This window comes from Leptonotus elevatus, chromosome 1 (genome assembly GCF_054856555.1).
Source record: "Leptonotus elevatus isolate MCC_2025b chromosome 1, RoL_Lele_1.0, whole genome shotgun sequence".
NCBI lineage: Eukaryota > Metazoa > Chordata > Actinopteri > Syngnathiformes > Syngnathidae > Leptonotus > Leptonotus elevatus.
The window spans coordinates 23,820,303-23,839,861 of record NC_141239.1 but is presented as its reverse complement, the minus strand read 5'-3'; the positions used below and the strand labels follow the sequence as shown (position 1 = coordinate 23,839,861).

Here is a 19,559-nt window from a genome sequence, read left to right as displayed (position 1 = left end):
TGAACATGCTTTGTGAAATGGACCCCCCATCTGCACTGTAAAATTAAGGGGGAAAAAAACAAAAAATCTTTAAAAAAGAAGCCTGAAATTATCCGGCAGCTGGGGTGCCAAAAAAATACAGTGAAATAACTTACTTCTCATAAAAAAAAATTTTTTTTCCATAATTAAAATGCAGATTGTAGTTTTAAAACAATTAAATCACCTAGAAAAGTGGTAAGCTCAGTGACCTAGTGGTAGAGCGGGAGGTCGTGGGTTCAATCCCCGGCTGCGTCATACCAAAGACTATAAAAATGGGACCCATTTGCCTCCCTGCTTGAAACTCAGCATTAAGGGTTTGAATTTGAGGGTTAGATCACCAAATGATTCCCGAGCACGGCTCCTGCTGCCGCTCGCCGCTCCCTCAGGGGATGGGTCAAATGCAGAGAAAGAATGTTGCCCCACATAGGTGGGTGTGACAATCAGTGGTACTTTAACTTAACTTTAAGTAAATTTATTACGAATAGTAATGCTTAAAATTACAGAAATATGCTGTTATTAGTTATTTTAATTAAATGACCTTATGGAAAGAGGTTGTACAATAATTTGTGTTTGATGTAATTTAACAGTATACTGTATGACACAAAAAAATAATGTGATTCATCTTTCAAAATATGTAAAAAAGCTGCTGAAAAACTAGATATTGGGTTTAAGATTGCAACAATTTACTGCTCTGGTAATTAATTTATATAACGCTTTTCCACCGTACGAGGCCCTCAAACCGCTTTACATTTGGGCTATTTATTCTTCTGATGACGCAGCATCAGGAGTTCAGTAATTCTCAGTAATTTTAAATGTTTTTGGGGTTTTTTTTTGTTGTTGTTTTTTTAGAGTTTTAACCCCTTCACACCCACAGATGGTCCCAGTGGACATGACATATCCGCATGTCTAAATCAATAAAACGCATAATTTGGATGATGTCAACACCTCTAGTTCATGATTGGATCTTACGTAACCAAAAAAATCACAAAAGTTGATTTGCATGATGTTCATGTTAAAAATGTTGCATACAAGCTTATAGGTTTACAACACGTTACAGCCATATTATCCTATCCTATAACTAAAAACATGAGATAATCCCTAAAAAAAACATTTCCATGTTGTTCTTATGTGGGAAAAGAGTCACAAAAAAAAATTACGTTTTGCCCAGAAGAAAAAAAAATGCAAGCCTGAAGGGGTTTAAATGGCATAATGTTTATTCCCTTAAATAACTTGTGAACATATTTTAACAATAAATGCAGTATATGTATTTATTTTTTGTATTGCGTTTTTTGGCAAAAGAACAGAAATATTGTGCGATGTTGCATTTTTTTTTCTAAAGACATGTTCAAATTCGCCATATGATCACATTAAGATTTTCAGTTGAAAGGTGTAAAAAAACAAACAAAAAAACACGGAAACAGAGGGCGGCGCCGCGCAGTGCGCTTCCCCGTTGCCATGGTGACTGGACGAATCGGGGCTCCATTGATGTGGACTTTTTAGTGTAGTGTCAACGCCAGGTGAAACTACACTGCGTTGATATAACTACCTCAAATCAGCTGTCCTGGAACCGAAAACGCAGAGTTTCCTATCTCAGGGCATGTCAACTCGCTGTTCAGGGTTCGTCTCGGTGTTTGTTGAACATATTTTGTAAAATCGACCCCAGGCCTTCAAGGTTTCGGTACTAGCATTGCCGGCTTATACTGGTATCCTCTTGTGGTCGTTTTACGACCAGGAACTAGAAATGAGAAGAATAGAAAATGTCCATTCATTTCATGCAATTTTAAAAGAAAAATGCTATTTTGGTTTATTAAATTATCTGTCATTGTTTTGGGGGGGATTTTTATGCATCAAAAGCACTAGTGATATCGGTAAGTAGAATCAGTATTGGTAACTACTCAAGAATTAATAACTGGTATTTGTCTGAAAAAAAGCCGTATCGAACATCCCTTATTATTATTATTATTATTATTATTATTATGTTATTTTGTGTTTTAATAATAATAATAATAATAAATACAATACATGTAATTCATAAAATAATAATTATAATAATTTTAATACTTTGTGTAATGTTAGTTACATTAAATTAATATTGCATCATCTGTACTGTATTTTTAATTTATTTTTAGGAATAAAACCTCTTGTCTGATTTTGATTGAACACTTTGGCTTGCTACGCTACTGTATTTGAAAGTTGGGCATGATTGTGATACACTTAAGTATTTCTTTTTTCCGGTGGTACTTGGTGTCAAAACTTTGAGAACCGCTGACCTAGAATGTCTTACGTCTGCTTTGAGCTGTTCCCCTGTGAGCGAAAGTCAGCATCCTTGTGCAAAACAATGCGAGCGCGTCTCACTACGAATGCGTATATATATATTTTATAGTTTTGTTTCAAGTACTTTTGAAGGGCTTCTCGCCGATGCTCTCCGTGTTTGCGCTTAGCATCTGCTTCCTCTGAGCTGCGCTCAGATCAATGCAAACCCTCTCCCCGCTATCCATCACGCATGTAATGGAGGCGCGGGGCTTGAGGGAGTGTGAAGGTAAGAGCTCGGAGGAGAGAAAATGAGCGGTCAAAGAAAGGAGAACGAAGACCTCAAATGACGGCGCGGTGGTGTGAATGCACCAGAGGTTTAAGAGACAACATGGGAGAAATGCTAAAACACGGGATTACGTGCGCACTTGAGTGTGTTTCGTGAGAAGGCATGCGGCGGTGCGCTTTAGACGGAAGTGTCGCGTGCATACGAATGGCTTCCCACCTCCCCCCGTTCGTGTTTGCCTTCGTCCTTCCATGTTCTCTCACCTCTAATTGCTCCCACTCACGATGCCCCACGAGAGCGAGGCTCTTACGTCACGCACCCCCTTCGTCCCCTCGGATGCAGCTGCCACATGATCTAGTCTAGTGTCAAAGTACTTCCTCCACTCGTGTGCTTTCCATCTTTTTAGACCACAGGTGTCAAAATGAAGGGTTGGCAGATTATTTCACGTCAAGTAGATAGTGATTCCGTTTACATGCAGTCAATATTCGTGTTAAGGTCAGAATTCCGGTTAGTGAAATAATCAAAGTAACCCGTTCACATGCGCGCTGGACTGAGTTACTGCCGTTTATATGGTCGGTCGTTCGTGGATCACGACGCACGGACAACGTCATTACGTAAATAGACGCCATTTCCCCTTTTAGCTTTCTACGGTCAATACAAGAACTTTATATTCATGTCACTCACCACGCTAAATAAAGTAGTTAGTTTCCTCCTGGCTCCAGAAGTGTGTTTTTTTGCTGCCAGCGGGCGTCGTGTTTGTTTACCCCGGCTTGAGTATCTCTGGTGGCTCACACGACGGAAGCACAGACTTATATACAGTACTTGTATACATGTGTGTAATATACACAAAACGCAGCAGAGAAATCAAAGTATTCAAGCAAGGCTCCATACAAGTCGTTACTACATTGCAAATTCAAATAAATGAAGAAGAAAGGAAGGTGAAGAAGAAAATTGAGAGCATGTGCACACTCCACGGAAAGCAATGCACCATTCAATCGAGGTATTCCGAATGCCTTTAAGCAAGAATTTGGGTTATGAAAGGGGTTACCCGGGGGTATATTTGGGTTATTGCGCGTGTTTACATGGCCTTACAAAAACAGAATATTGTCAATATTCTGGTTTTAAAAGGGTTATTGCCTGCATAGAAACATAGTCAGTGTGTCTGCTTCATGTGTATTTGATGAACTTGATCTTTTCATTTTTGTACAAAAGCTGTCCACAAATATTCTATATTTTCTAACTAAGCCTGCAACACTACAGTACACCGTTATGGCAACACGCTAAAACGGTCACTGTCAATTTTGAAATTGCAGAGCTGCATCACGCTGCCAGAACTTGTACCATCAATCTTGGTACATCCAGACACAGTGCTACAAAACCAAATATAATAATTAGGGTTGTTAGAAAAATGTATTCGGCAATATATCGCGATATTACAGCGCGCAATTCTCGAATCGATTCGATATGCGGCCGAATCGATTTTCAAACATCAATTTTTTATGGGAATATTCAACAACATGTCTTACTTAGGGTTAGGATTCACACATTAAGCATGGAAGGATGTTATATTAATGGAACATTAAGCCTTAATATTTGATTTCAGTGCTGTTCAAACGTGAAACAGACTGCAATCTGAATTTTCTGATAAATAAATAAATTTTCATACAAATCTTACAATTAGTATTTTCTAAATTTGAGTAAAAAAAAATCCCAATAATCAATTTATAGATTTGCATCGGGATTTATCGGTATCGAATCGAATCGTGACCTATGAATCGTGATACGAATCAAATCGCCAGGTACTAGGCAATTCACACCCAGAATTTAATAATTATTGATATTATTTTAAGTACATAAAAAAAAAAGGCCTTGTATATTTTTTGGTATTTTTTTTCTTTCTTGTGTCATGTTCAATAATATGTAGCAATATATAAAAGTGCTCCAAAGCCCAAACTCTCTAAGTTAAAGTTAAAGTGGAAGTCAACCCCAAAAAAGTACTGACAATAATGTTCTATGTATCTCTGTATGCTCAAAAAACAGTATCCTAATTAATATTGCATTTGTGGAATATGAAAAAAGCAGCAAATTCCACTTGTTTTTATACATCTCAGGGGGCGGCCATTTTACCACTTGTTGTCCACTGAAAATGACATCACAACTCATGGCTCAGGTAATAATAACCAATCAGGTTCAGCTTGTGAATATCACATGGCCAAATACAGAAAATAGCCGTGATTGGTTGTTATATGAGCCCTGATGTCATTTTCAGTTGAAAGAAATTGCCAAAAATGGCCGCCCTCTGAGAAAGAATTTGCTGCTGAAGTCATATGCCTCACATGCAATAGTAATCAGAATGACGTGTTTAGACTCGTGAGGGTGCATGTAACATATTATTGTAAAGAAAATGTTTGCGTTGACTTGCCCTTTAATAAATTCAAGGGAAAAACAAACATACCACAAAAAAATATATTGATATACTCTACAACATGGCCAGTAACAAAAAGGTTTGACACTGTCTCTTCTCCCATCTAGGTGTAACAACCGCACTCAATGTGTGGTGGTTGCCGGGTCCGATGTGTTCCCAGACCCCTGCCCTGGGACCTACAAGTACTTGGAGATACAGTACGAGTGCGTTCCCTACAGTGAGTACACTCACTTTTTCCCAAGCGTTCCCAGAGCATCCCGCTTGAGTATCCCACCCCTGCCGCTCTTGCGTCAACCATTCAAAGTCCTCGAGACGCAGACAGGCACAATTTTGTGCATTGTGCACACAATGCGCCAACATAAACACACACACGCACACACTCTAAAACGTGTTTCTCACTCATTCCACGTTCCATACACTCTCACAGTACTGTGCCCATTTTTTACTTGAATGGTTGTATAATGCATGGTCCTTTCAAATGAAAATAATTTGTTTCATTTTTTTAATTCTGTGATACAGTGGAACTTCAAGTTGCAAACTTAATTGGTTCCATTAGCCCTTTTGTTACCTGAAACGTTCATAATTCGAGGTAGTGTTTCCCATTGGAATGAATGGGCATCCAATTAATCCATTCCAGCCCCAGAACTAAGTTATACAGTACTTACCTTTTTTTCCCCAGTGTGTGGTTAAAAATAAATATAATGCGATATAGAAATAGGGGAAAATGTACTACTTCAAGAAATAAAACATTTGGGGAAAAACATGATAACTTTGTATCGATCATTAACTTTAAGGAGGGAAAAGCGTCATTCGGTCTACAGCTCCTCCATTGAGGAGTATTCTTCCATAACAACATGGGACAATTCAGATTAAAAAAATGTTTTTATTATTGTGTCTGTTTCTTTTCTAATTCATTGGTTGATTATGGCGTATCGATCTTGACTTTTTCTGCCCCCAAAAATTCATGAAGTGTGTGGAACTTCCGCTTCGTGACAACATGCAGGGATGGATTCGTTGATTAATTAAAGGGACACTTCAATTCAATAAATAACATATATACTGTAGATATCATAGTCTAAGGAAAATAAAATGACTTTCAAACTTCTATTAGGCTACCATGTCAATCAGTGATTGGTTAATACTACTAGTTTTCACTAGTTTACAGCAATGTGTTATTCACATTGCCAATGATGGTTACTCAGCGTGATAATTGGCATAACATAGATCCAGCCACTAGTCCATTACAAGACTGTTTGTTTACCAACAATAGTATCTAAGTATTGGTCATTTTGTATGTAACTCGAAATGTTTGTAAACCTGGACGTTCGTAACTCAAGGTTCCATTGTATTCCAGTTAGAAATGGGCATTTCTTTTTCTTTTATCTTTTATTTATTTATTTTTATATCATTCGCAATGGGAGAATCTCTAAATGTTCTGGACTACTTTTTCAACACGTGCTGATGTCGGCCTTAGCTAAAGACACATTGTTCTTCTTTTGGCTGTATTTGGACTGCAGGTCCACCCAAGTGCCCAATTCTGATGTAAAGCCTAGATGTTTTTTTTAACTGTATATATTCACATGCATTTCAAGTGACACATTACTACATAATATATTAAATTACATAGTGTTTTGTTGGCTTTTGCTGACTTTCCCAGTGATTTAAATGAGGGTAACTTCCACATTCTGAAAAGTACTTCACATTTTCAGTTGACCTCGTAATTCATTGAGATGTACATTGAGTTCCAGTAAGAAGAGCTAAGAGTAGGGCTCTTTTAAAATAGGCAAAATCCCCCCCCCCCCCCAAAAAGTATTTTTTGCAGATATTTTTTTCACATTAACACGTTATAACATAAGATACCATAATGATATTCAAACATTCCCTCACGCAAAAGAAAATATGAAAAATATGGCTTGTTAGTCAAATGTACTGCCTATAATTCATATCTTTATTGTGGTAAGTGTTAAGGGAATAAAAAGGAAGTTATTTTAGTCATTATATATATATATATATATATATATATATATATATATATATATATATATATTAGGGGTGTAAAAATTAGGGCATTTATTTTCAGTTAATTTAAAGTTCCTTTAACGGCACAATTTTTTTTAACGCGCGATTAATGACCACACTTGTAAAGCCTGTACTGGGGGAATTCCAGTCGCAACGCAGCAGACATGTTCACGTCAAAATTTTGCAGTAATAAATTGAATAATAATGCATATATTTGTAGAGAGTTGGGGTCAGGTTTTATTTTACTATTTTAAAAATGTGCAGAATTTCACATTACTTCATGTTAACGATTAAATAGCTCTTAATATGGAAAGAAACATGCACTGATTTGTCACCAACGTCTTACAAAAGCAATTATGCCCTCTAGTGGCAGAATAATGACCAACACAAATTAATGTCACACTCGTTTTTTACAGTACAGTACAGTACATCTTTTTAATTTCAACTTAATTTTATGACTTATTATGAAATTACTGTATCGATGATTAAAAAATGCAGCCATATATCTATTAGTTTAAAAACAATTCCCACTTTAATGTTAACAAGAGTATGAAAACTTATAAATATGTATTAAAAAGTATGCAAAATATTTTATTCTACATTAAATTGTACATTTGGAACAGATATAAAAATGTGCGATTAATCGTGAGTTAACTATTGAAGTCATGCGATTAATTACGATAAAAATGTTGAATCGCCCAACAGCCCTAACATATATATATTGGCATAGGCATAAAAAAAATATCGATGTTGGGCCCTAGTCGGTGCTTTTTTTTCTTCAATGTGGCGCATATATCTAGAAGGGGGGGTAAAAATTTGACTGTAAGAGATTTTCTCTTGTAACACCGCTTATTTTGTCTTCAAATACACCGTAATGTGTACTTTAAATGTCAGCGCACTGCATTGGTTCTGTTAATTTTCAAAACAAGAACTGCAAGGCCGGGCGTGTTGCATGCACGTGGCTCAGCAGGACAAGACTGCGAACAAATAAGACGCCATACGATTGCGCGCCTTCACTTAAGGTCGCCATGACAACGCCACACACACGCACACACACACACACACACACGGACCTAATTTGCACAGACAGGCAAAGGATTTATAGGCTTTGTGTGAAAATGCTCACTATAACACACTCTTATGTGTTACTACACTCAAGGATCCCTCCACTGTGCAGGATCACCTGACTGCAGGGGGAGGAGCCCTCGGCCCAGATGTGTGGGTGCAAGTGGTGTTAAAGCCAGGGGTGTTTTGGGAGCCGGGTGGGTTTTCTTTGTGTTTTCCCCCTCAGGTGCCAATGAAGTATATGAGGATGACGCCGCTAACCTGCTTGGCTCTCTTCCACTTCCTCCTCATCACCTCACTCTCAGGTCTCTGCTCTATTTCATTACCGCTCCCCTTCCCTGTTTATCCTCTGTCTGCCCTCTGAGCTCCTTAAATCCACCCGTCCTCCTCCCCCCTCCTCATATTTCCATTCAAACCCTCCCTCCATCTGCGTTCTCCTCTGCTGTCTCTTCTGTTTCTTCTTTCCAGGTGAAAAGCATTCAGGAAGACTCAAAGAAACTCAGGGAGTTCCAAGTGCTTTTTTTATGCCCGCCCCTTCCTCTGCTCACTGCTTTCGCACCCTTCACTTTACCTTGTGAGAGAATGTTTGAGTAGCCAGAGATAAGAAGCGTTTTCTGGTTCGGTTTTTATGCTTGGGAAGTGTAAATGTCCTTGCCGTGTGTTCCTCTCCAGTGTCCTCCGCCCCTCACACGTTTCTCCAGTGATCTTACGTAACACATAATATTAGATAAGTTCGTTTTTTGAGCAGTTCCCACCTGGATGCGTTGGCTTTGTCGTTGTCGGGCTGCATTCAAGAACGCTGGGGCACTGGATTATCTAAAAAAAAACAAAAACAAAAAAAAACGATAAGGTTTGTTGTTTGTGACAAGACCATTTGACTATCAGCAGTCTGGATAACATAACAACTTTATACAAGATACAGTGGTACCTTTGTGTTGAATCCATTCCGTGACCATCAAGTCATTTGATCTCCATTATGGCTGAACAATTCATAGAATTGAAATCAAGTACATCACAGTGTAGTAGAATACAATTTTCAAATTGTAAAGGCTGCAATTTTATTTTTTTTGTGGGGGTGGAATCAAGATTGATTTCGGTCGGTAGGTAGGCATTATATATTTATTTTTTAAATTTATTTTTACATATGTGTGTTTTAATTTCCATATACATTTATTGACCTTGAAAAAAAATCACATATTAAATCACCATGGCAATATAATCTCCCCACTGAAATGAACAGAAGTGCCATTACCTCATCCACTTCAGCCCCCCCAAAAAACATGTAACTTCATCTTCTCCATCTATTTATTTATAGTGTGTGTGTTGAGGGTATGGTTCAAGTATAGCATTGTATATACCTGGAGGAGGCCCACTGGCCCATTATGATTGGCAAGCTTTGATTTCTTGTTAGGGCCCCCTTTGGAATCGCTCTTATTATTTTTACGGCAACTTAATTGCTTTTTGCGGGGCTTAAAATTGCCAGAAAATGCACCAATTTTTGGAAGTTTGAGAAAAAAAATTTCTGCCCCTTGGGAAGTTAGAAAATAATAAGCCACTGACTAACACAGATCGACACACAAAATTTGTCATAACATAAAATTAGGAAATTTGCCTAGGTGTCATTTTTTGCCTAGCTTTGCTAGCTCGTGTGGGCGGGGCATGATGTCAAAGTTTGGTGATCATTTCCAGAATGTTCAAAAGGTTTTAAAAAATAAACACCTGCCACCAGTTTCACTAATCAACAAAAACATTGGCAAATGTGTTAGTCATAACAGGATTTTAAAAAGAATTCTGAAGTGCCCATGCCTAAAATTGAACAGAAATATGTCCATTTTGGTTTGTCAAATTCTACAACTCCTACAAACTCCAATAAGACAATGTGAATGAGCACCAATCAGAAGAAGACAGATTGGCAATACTAAATCACTGAGTTTTCATGTCTATGCCATTTAATGTGGGCGGAGCAAGGCACCAGATTTAGATGATCATTTTGAGGAAAGTTAGAGAAAATTAGCCACTGACACCAGTTTCCCCGTTCGACATGAACTTTGGTGGTCTTGTGTATCATAACAGGATAGTCTTATTAAAAAGTCTTATTAACCCATGGCAGAAATTGAACAGGAAGTCCGCCATTTTGGTTGGAAGCAGATATTTGTGCGAGTTTCAGAGCTCGCACTTTGATGAGCTTCTACTGGGGAAATCAAAATTCTAAATCTCCAGGCTTTCTTGCCTACCTCATCTAATGCAAGCAGAGCATGGTACCGAAGTTAGATCATCGGTTCAAGGATATATTGAAAATTAGAAAAAATAATCCCCTGCCACCAGTTTCACCGATCGACACAAACTTCAAATATTATAACAGGATGCAGAGCTATTCGACTCTTACTCTGACAAGTGCCTACCAGGGCCCAATGAGCCACAATCGGAAGACGCCATTTTGAGGTGAATTTAAGGGCTTGTCCCAGTCAGAAGCATCATAGACAAGAAGAAGCTTTTTTTCTCTCTTGCCTGCCATCTAAAGTGGGCGTAGCGTGACATCAAATTCTGATGATCATTTAGAAGATGTGTGGGCCCCCTTTGTTACTGCTCAGAGATTTAATTTCTACTGTTATCAGATGAAGTCAGTTTAATCCTGGCCTCTAATATGATTTTGGTCGTATGCAAGCTGGATCCTCAAAGAAGTCACGGAAACGCGCCTTCTCTGTTGTACTTGGCTTCTCGTCTTTGTGCATGCTCACCTTGTCCTCTTGCCGCTAGCTGGCTGCTTGTTCTTTTGCCGTAAAGCAATCAAGCGGATAATTAAATAACTGCTGACTTGCATTTTTTTTGCTCCTTGCGTTCGGGGTTGTCGGGGGAAAGAGGGAAAAAAAGGAGACAAACTTCGTCGATTGAATCTGAAGAACGAAACGGCTTAGAAAATTGGAAGCTGATCCCTCCGTGATGAGACGTCTGTCTGGAATGAGAAAGAAGAGTCAATTACTCCCGTCCTCTAACACACTGAGACCAAACCCGAGCCGAATTGCGCATTCCGAGCCGCTCATCCCAAACACTTCAAGTCGGTCACACGCCACTCAACTTGGCCACTTTTAATTACCAGCGCGAGGGAGGGGCGGCGAGTCGCTACTTTCCGTTCTGCCTCAGCAGAGATTTGTCAAGATTAATTGAATTTGCTGCTTCTAATCGCTCCGGTAATGCCCCCATCGTTCACCCGCCGTCTGGCAAACCTTCGGCCCCCGCGACGCCTTCACAGGCTTTTTTACAGCGGGCGTCAGGTGGCCCCTCGCCTCACGTGCCGTGTTTACATCAAGCGAGGTTCCCGCTTTGTTTGCGTGAGTCATGTCGTCAAGGTGTTACCAGTCACCTGAAACAGGGAAGTGACAGCAGGAAATGACACGCACGCACACACACACCTCTGACAGGATATGCTTGTTTAGCTCACGTGCGATCGCCTTGACAACACCAGCTGTGTAGGTCTAATTACTGAAAAGACTCTTTCACAGAAAACATCTTCTTGAAACAGGCCCAAAAAAATATTGTTTGTGTATTTGACAGATAGACAGACTGAAGTGATAATTCTAAAACCAATTAAATAGTTCAAATGCAGAATCATTTATTAAATTGTCCATTCGTTAATTACATTGGTCAATACGAAATGTAGCAGTAGTCAACATATTTAATATTCATTTATTTTTTCATTATTTAACACTTTTTTTTTCTTCATTACATGAAGAAATCATTTTTGTTGTTATGTAGCACAAGCTGCCCGCGACCCTTGTGAGGGCATGCGGTTAAGAAAATGGATGGATGGACGGATAATGATGTCTTTAATTTATTGAAACTGAAATTTTTCAATTAGTGGAATTTCTATTAGTTGTTTAAACATGTAATGTTTATAGTAATTAGTAGTATTAATAGTAGTATAATAGTATTTGTATTCAATTTAAAAATAACTATAATACTGTGACCGTAATAAAGATAAGCAGTATAGAAAATGGACGGATGGATAGTATTGAATTATATATACTGTACAGCCACCCCCACCCTCTCAACTTTCAGGGGATAGGGAGTGGTCCAGCCCTCGAATAGCGAAAATATGCATAATTGACGCCCATGCGAATGCAGTAGGAGGGATTTTTTGGGGTTCTAATCATATGAAATGATTCTTCCAAAAATCTTGATAAACATTCACTATAATGTTTGTTTTCCATGACAAAAGTGGGGCTGGAGGAATCTGAAAAAAACTCCACAAAACCTCCTAAAATATTAAACAAACCTTAAGAACTTTTAGTTTTCAATGATTTTGTTGGCACCATATGGACAAATGTGGTAGTGTTTGGCCTGAAGGAAGACCACATTTCCCATGAGGACCAGCACATACCATTAGCTTTGAGCTCACGCCAGCAAGTGGAAGACAGGCCAATGTTGATCTGGGTAGCATTCTCTTATTCTTTTTCTTTCTTTTTTTTTCTCCTCAGATAAAACTTTTAGTCTCTCCGGTTGTTTTGCAGCTTCTGCCATGACAGGAGCAATCGTGCGTAGATGTTCGTCTTTCTCTTCGTGTGCCAGGGTTCCCGCCAGGCTCGTTGCGTAGTGCCCGTAAAAGCAATACAGACCACCTCAGACCATGACAAAGGTAGCGTAGTTGTAAGTCATTGTTTTGTCAGAAGAGTTATAAAAATATTTTATGAAGGTTGCAAAGTTTTTTAGTGTTGCTTTAAAAGATTTTTTAAATATTGGGAACAAAAAAAAGAAAGAAAGCAAATTCAAATGTGTGAATATGTGAAGGCATGGGTGCCAAATTGCAAGTATGTGGGGGGTCAATTATTAGTTTTTTATTTATTGGATTTTTTCTTCAATTTTTCATTCGGCCTTTTATTTTGCAAGGTTGCAATACACAACATGATTGTCAATGGACACTGATGATATGAAAAAAAGTATTGCGCTATACTATAGTTCATAGCTTGGGTTTAGTAAAGTCGCTGTACTAAACCCAAATAAATGAGCATAGGTTTTTGATGTACATGTATATGCTTGATGACGTTAATGGTACTAATTATTGGAAGTGTTGCGAAATCACTCCAACTTAGCGTCCAAATGTTGATCCATGTAGATGAAAAATGACCTGCTATTTCAGTACCTGCAAATTTACAAACCTCCGAATGACATCAAAAGGATGGAGGGATGTTCTGTTAAATATAGGCATGGTTGGATGGTGATGGTGTGGAAGGCCAAACTGTAACCGCATCAAACAGAGTCGGAGCTGTTATAGTTGCAAAGGGGAAGCCTATTCTATCTAAATTGTATAATTGCATTGTACAGTTGTCCCGGGACTTTTATCGGCCGTCTCAGTTTCACGGTGCCTCGGCACAACTGTAAAGGCTTTTGCGTCCCATTAAGACATCGCGATCAATTTGTGTGTTGATACTGCTTTGCCATTAACACACACGTACACAAAGTCAAAGTAAATCTACCTCACGAGAGGTCGCCACCTGCCCTCCCTGCCGCCCCAGAGCACTGCACTTCATCATTATCGATCCCCCACACCCTCCCCTTGTTCTCCGGTGGGGCTATCCGTAGCGGCTGGGCTCGAACCATTAGGCCCCCTGCTATTTCATCAGCTGTGATTTATCTTGTTAATATGCATCCAGCTAGCCGCGGTTTTAAAAGTGTCTACATGGGCTTTAAAAGTGGTGGATCGCCACTCGGTTGCACAGTGTCCAACTTGTATATTCATTTTGCAGACGTACATTGATTGTGACCCAAATACAAAAGGCTAGAAGAGAGAATAACATTAGGGCAAGGGTGTGAAACATAAGGCCAGGCAGGCCAAAATTGGACCTCAAAAAAGTTCAATCCGGCCTGCATGAGGATGAATTTTGAAAGATTTTAAAAGAACATGTTGTTTTTTACAGTAAATTAATTACGCCCCAATTTGACTGGTCCATCCCACTTGACAACAAATGAGGCTGTGAGTAGCCCCTGAGCCACAATGACACCCCTGCTCTAATAGGACACGTTTTCAGCAAACTCTTTTAATGAGCCTTCGAGTGTTGCTCTTAGATGTTTACGCAAACGAGAAGCTTTTGTAAAAGAGCGAGAGGCTGAAGAAACTGGAGAGGACACATGGAGGCAGAGGAGCCTCGGCAACAATGTATGTCCGTGGGTGTGTGTGCGCGACTGTGCGTGTGTGTTTTGCTGTTGCTCATTAGAGTGGGAGTAATTGATAGGCTTGTAGAAAGCATTGAGCAGAGTGATTAAGGAGAGCGAGGGCCGCGGCTTATTTCTCAAAAGGGCTCTGAAAAGACGAGGAAGGCTGAAGCAATCACGCAAGCAACCGAGGTGGCCTTAAACTCGCCTCGCACGCATCGTCAGCGCGCCGTGAATAGTTTGTGTCGCTTCTCAGCGCTGTTTGTCCTCAGGTACATGTGCTGAATCTCTCTCTGTGTGTGTGTTCTTCGTCTTCTTTTTTTCCAGGACGATCGGCAGAGAAGAAAATCAAGTCAACAGACGTCTTCCACCTCTTCTACTCTTCTTCTTCTTTGCAGCTCTTTCTTTTCTCTCTTTTGACATCATGCCACCATCATGTCAATTCTTGATTGAAACCATTTCATTTTTTCTATATTAAGAATATAGATGGGTGGTGGACAAAAACTTGTGCAATTAGTAGAAATTTTACTTTTTGTTTAGACTGTTATTGAATCCAACAATGTTTTGTTTGTATTAGGAGTGGGCCAAAAAATCGATTCTCATAACAATCGCAATTCTCATTTAGTACGATTCAGAAATGATGTTAAATGTCCCAAAATCGATTTTATTTAAATTATTTTATACTGTCTTCCCTTTGTGTGTGCCTATATTGGGAGCGCTGTTCATGTTGTACCGATTTGGCCAGTTAGGGGCAGTGTGGTCTGATACACTGTTAAGTTGTAGCCACATTAGAGAGTAGAAGGAAAAAGTCACGATCAAGTTATTCCAATAAAAGTCGTTTTTTTTGCAGCGTGGAGCCGAGTTATAAAAGTGCCGCGAGTAGAACACTAATTCAGTCAAGTCAGACTGGAGTAGATCATTACGATTTCTTGAACATCTATAAATTGAAGCAAAGATCATTGTCAATCAAATCATTTTGAATCAAAAATCGTTCTTAATCAAAAATTGATTCTGAATCGAATCACACACGCAAAAATCTGAATCGAATTGAATCGTGAATCCCACCCCAAGTTTGTGTTGTTTATTACACACTAAAAATGTTGGGCTGTTGTCATAACCCACTTGATAGGTAGCTGTGAATTTGGGCAGACCTTAAACATTTATTGACAATAATATGTTATATGTGACCTCACTAGTGTAAACATGACATTCTAAATCAAATCCAGTCATTTTGTGGCCATTTTGCCACTTGCTGTCAACTGAAGATGACATCATAGTTGCTCAGGGCTCAGCCTCAGGCAACGAGCAATCACAGCTCACCTGTTTTTTGGTTGTTACCTGAGACCTGAGCAACTGTGATGTCATTTTCACGCGACAACAAGTGGCAAAATGGCCGCCTTCTGATATTGATAAAAACTGCTGGATATTGCTGCTTAACTTATATTGCGCAAATGAACTTATATTGTGCAAATGTAATATTAGCTGGAATACCGTATTTAGACTAGTGGGGCTGCATAGAACATATTATTGATTATTGTCAAAATTGTTTTTTGAGAGGGTTAACTTTCCTCTAATGATTTTGACCCTGTCGATTGGGTTAAAGGTTGTATTTGGGCAGGCTGAAGATGATCAGTAAGATCCATTTGGGTCTCTAGAGCCCACAGCTGGATTGGAAATGCGTGCAAGGGCATCCACTGCAAAAACTGTGCCATACATACCATACGAGTGACCCACTGTGGTGACCCTATGACAGGGTAAAATGTTGGTACTAAAATTATTATTTATTTATTTTTGGTAACCAATTTCTTGGCAGCTGTAACTCAGTAGTATAGGTAAAAAAAAAAATCCTTATTGGATCAAAATCTTGACCCAACATGCTGGGTTGTAAAGCCTCAACCCAGTATGCTGGATATAAATAAATAAATAAATAAAATAAAAACAACATTGGATTTGTTTCTAATGGACCCAGCACTGGCTTAGAATAGTACAAGGGCTTATCGGTATAGGAAGGAGTTTCATTCTAGTAGTGATAATAGTCATATGTTACTAACCCAACACGTTAACGTCCTAATTATGATCAATCTTAGTTTAAAAAAAACTATTTTAGGCAATAGATATAAAATAATGAAATAATAAATGGAAAGTATGGCCATAACTTATTCTTCTGCCAATGCGCAAACTCGTTCATTATGTGCCGTTCGTTAACCTCAAAATCAATGTGCCTTGGTTTGGGATGATGAAATTAGTAGTGTGGAAAGCTGCACAAACCATACCGCATTGAACTCGTCCCTCAGAATTAGATGCTCAAAAAGAACAACTATGGGGGCAAACAAAGGCATATGGCGGATCCTCGGTTCAGGACTACGTTCTGTTCATATCCCCGAGTTGGTACCATGCATTGGAAATTTGGCATAAAACTAAATTATTGTTCCAGAGATGAGACATTTCTCCAATTTTGTTCTCATTTATTGCATGAATCCTGATGACTGCAGAATATAGTTTTGTGTCACTTTTGGGGTTGAGCCAATCCATTAGTTCGACCTTGGTGGAGGTCCTCGCCCATTTGAGTGCCATTGTGATTTTGGCTGCGACTTTTAGCTCGGTTTCCGACTAAATTCCACATTCAAGCATAGAAAGTTGAAGATGAAAGCTCCAAAAGTCCGCCACTGCCCGACCAACTTTGCTCTTAATGACTCCATTCCCAGTCGGCGGCCGGGTTGTGATGCGTTGTTCCAGCTCCCAGCGCAACCCCCCCCCCCCCCCCCTCCAGGTTGAAAGAACGTTTGTATCCACAGCCCTGCAGATCATGAAAAAAAGATCTTATCCTGGTGCTGCCTTTTGCTGCTCTTCAGATCAGATCCAACGCGGCTGAGATCAAGACTCCCGCTTTCCTTTTTTCATCCCCCATGTCTCCCTTTCTATTACTACTCTCTGACTTTTGTCAAGGCTGAGTTTGCGACTCAAATTGTTGAATTCACAAGTATCAAATTCTGGACACTTGGTGTGTTTTTATTGAAAAAAAGTTGTTACCGTGAAATGGTATCATACTTTTTACCTCAACTGAGTGCCTGACACTTCCCTTTGAGCGCCTCTTGGGAAAATGATGAACTCGTGCCATATGGACCTGACATAATTGATGCAGGGTGCCACTTCCTCTGCATGAAAATGATTCAAGTTTACATCAAGCACTACAGTTCAGTGAATTCAGTCTACAAATGTTTCCCAAATTATGACAAAAGACCCGACAGGTAGCGTTTACTGTCTTTCACCATTCAAATGAGGCAAACTACGGATATTATCATTCTCTCCCAATACATAAGCAATAAATCTAAATTACATTTTGATTGTTGCTTTGTTTTGATAAAAAGTCCCAACACTGCCAAGAATGGAGCACACTCTTATGATTCGAAAAAACAAAACAAAAAAACTAAAACATAACATCCAGTGTTTCGATGTTATGAATGGCACACAATGAAGTAAATTGTGCATCGGCGTACGAATATGTGGTTCACTCACCAGGGCACTTAGTTTTCAATTTCCATTAAAAGTCAAGTCAATTTAATAATCAATTTATACAGCACTGATTCATAACAGCACGGTACGCATTAAGCAGGTGAAGAACCACACACCTTGTACATTAACAACACTACCTGAAGCCCACATTAGCAAGAACTTGGAAACGGAGGCAAGACAAAACCTCTTAGAGACTAAAGTTCTGTTGGGAGACAGACAGCTGGGTTGCAATGGGAAGACAGTCATACCATAGAGGGTAAATAGAGAGAATACTCGTTAGAGGGGTTGAACAAACGAGGGAGGAATGAGAGATCAATGGGCACAACAACAAAAATAATAATAATAATAATAATACTTTTTTTTTTGTATGGCGCTTTTCATGGTACTCAAAGACGCTTCACAGAAAGTCCCAAAAAATCGAGGGCAATAGTTGGTTTTCCATCCACCCATTTTTATTCGAATTGTCAAGAAATGCGGAAAAAAACCTGAATGGAAACTCTAGAATTTGGAAAAAGGGCCCAAAATTCGCAAACCAGTTTTTACGCTTAGAGGGGGTGGATTTTAAAGCGCATAGAAAAAAGGCAAATGCAAATTTTGGCTATGGAAACAGGTTTAGACCGAATACACATCGCACGTTTTGACTGAATATTACGTCACATGTAAGTTTGTAGTCCCAAAGCAATATTGGACGATAAAGTAAAGTATGTTTGGGTGGACGACGAAATAGAAATATTTTTGGAATCAGTTAAAGAAGTGAATATTACTGCAATTTTAAATGGAAAACAGCAAAAAAAACGCTACAGTTCATTAAGAATTAGAAAAGCAAACTCATACAATGTCCATCGCACAGCGCAGTCGCTTCCTGTTGTTCTTCTTTTAATTTAATGGTGGATCACATCTGGTGTATACCGCCACCTACAGTCCCGGAGTCTCCTCTCAATATTCGGAAAAGAAGAACAGATGGATACGTGCATGTCCATTTTGTGCATTTTCAGTAAATTTGCTTAAAAAATTTGAAAGAATTGGATGGAAACCTGACTAATGATAAAATCAGTACAAAATGCTTCAAAAAAAGTTCAAGACATAGAATCAATACAATAATAAAACCAGTACAAAACTAAGCATTAATAATACTAAACATTAGACATTAAAACAACAGCAGTAATAGTCCCATGACGACTGGTCCGCTTTCAACAACTCGACTTTACTACTGCGATGTATTCTGATTTATCGCACAACTTTGTGGTAATTCATTGCCATTAACTGTAAAGGAGAATTTACTTCTAGCAGTTAGGATTTTATCCTCTGAAAATATTATTAAATCTTCACCAAATTACACTTGGTCTGAACAATTTTGAAAAATAAACTAATCTACTTTTGCCTTAATGTCTCGACTGTGTTTTAATAATGCAATATATTTTTTCAGTTCCTTTTTGTATGTACTTTTTAACAAACCCAAGCAATTAATTAATCTGCATTGTGATAACCAAATTCAGATTTACTACCATTTACTTTTGTTTTATAGTTTAGTCTTATGCTGAAATAAGGCAAATTAACCATGTACTATTATGAAATACACGTTATCTACTTCAGTTAGCGTTAATAATTTTTTGACCTAATTCGATGTCCAGCGCAGGTCTAGCGAAAAGTGCCAGTTTTCTTTATTTTGATTTTTTTTCAGACATGCAGTTAGAAATGGACGTAGCACAGAATGCCTGCACCTTGATAAAATCTACCAAAATGGCGTTTCACACCCTGTGCCACAACTTAGACCTGCTTAAAGTGTAGCCTACTTTCATCCACCAAATTGTCGGCTGTCCTGGCAAAGAAAACATT

The 19,559-nt window shown here is 38.8% G+C and overlaps 1 protein-coding gene across 6 annotated transcripts in view; it reads left to right on the top strand.

Annotated features, from left to right (window-relative positions):
* adgrl1a (adhesion G protein-coupled receptor L1a) overlaps nt 1-19,559 on the top strand; it is a 182,908-nt gene that overhangs the window by 99,242 nt on the left and 64,107 nt on the right. For all 6 annotated transcript variants that reach the window (XM_086085997.1, XM_086085989.1, XM_086086004.1 and 3 more), the window contains one exon: nt 5,087-5,196. In XM_086085997.1, the coding sequence (XP_085942123.1) occupies nt 5,087-5,196 (110 nt within the window). The remainder of the gene's footprint in view (nt 1-5,086; nt 5,197-19,559) is intronic.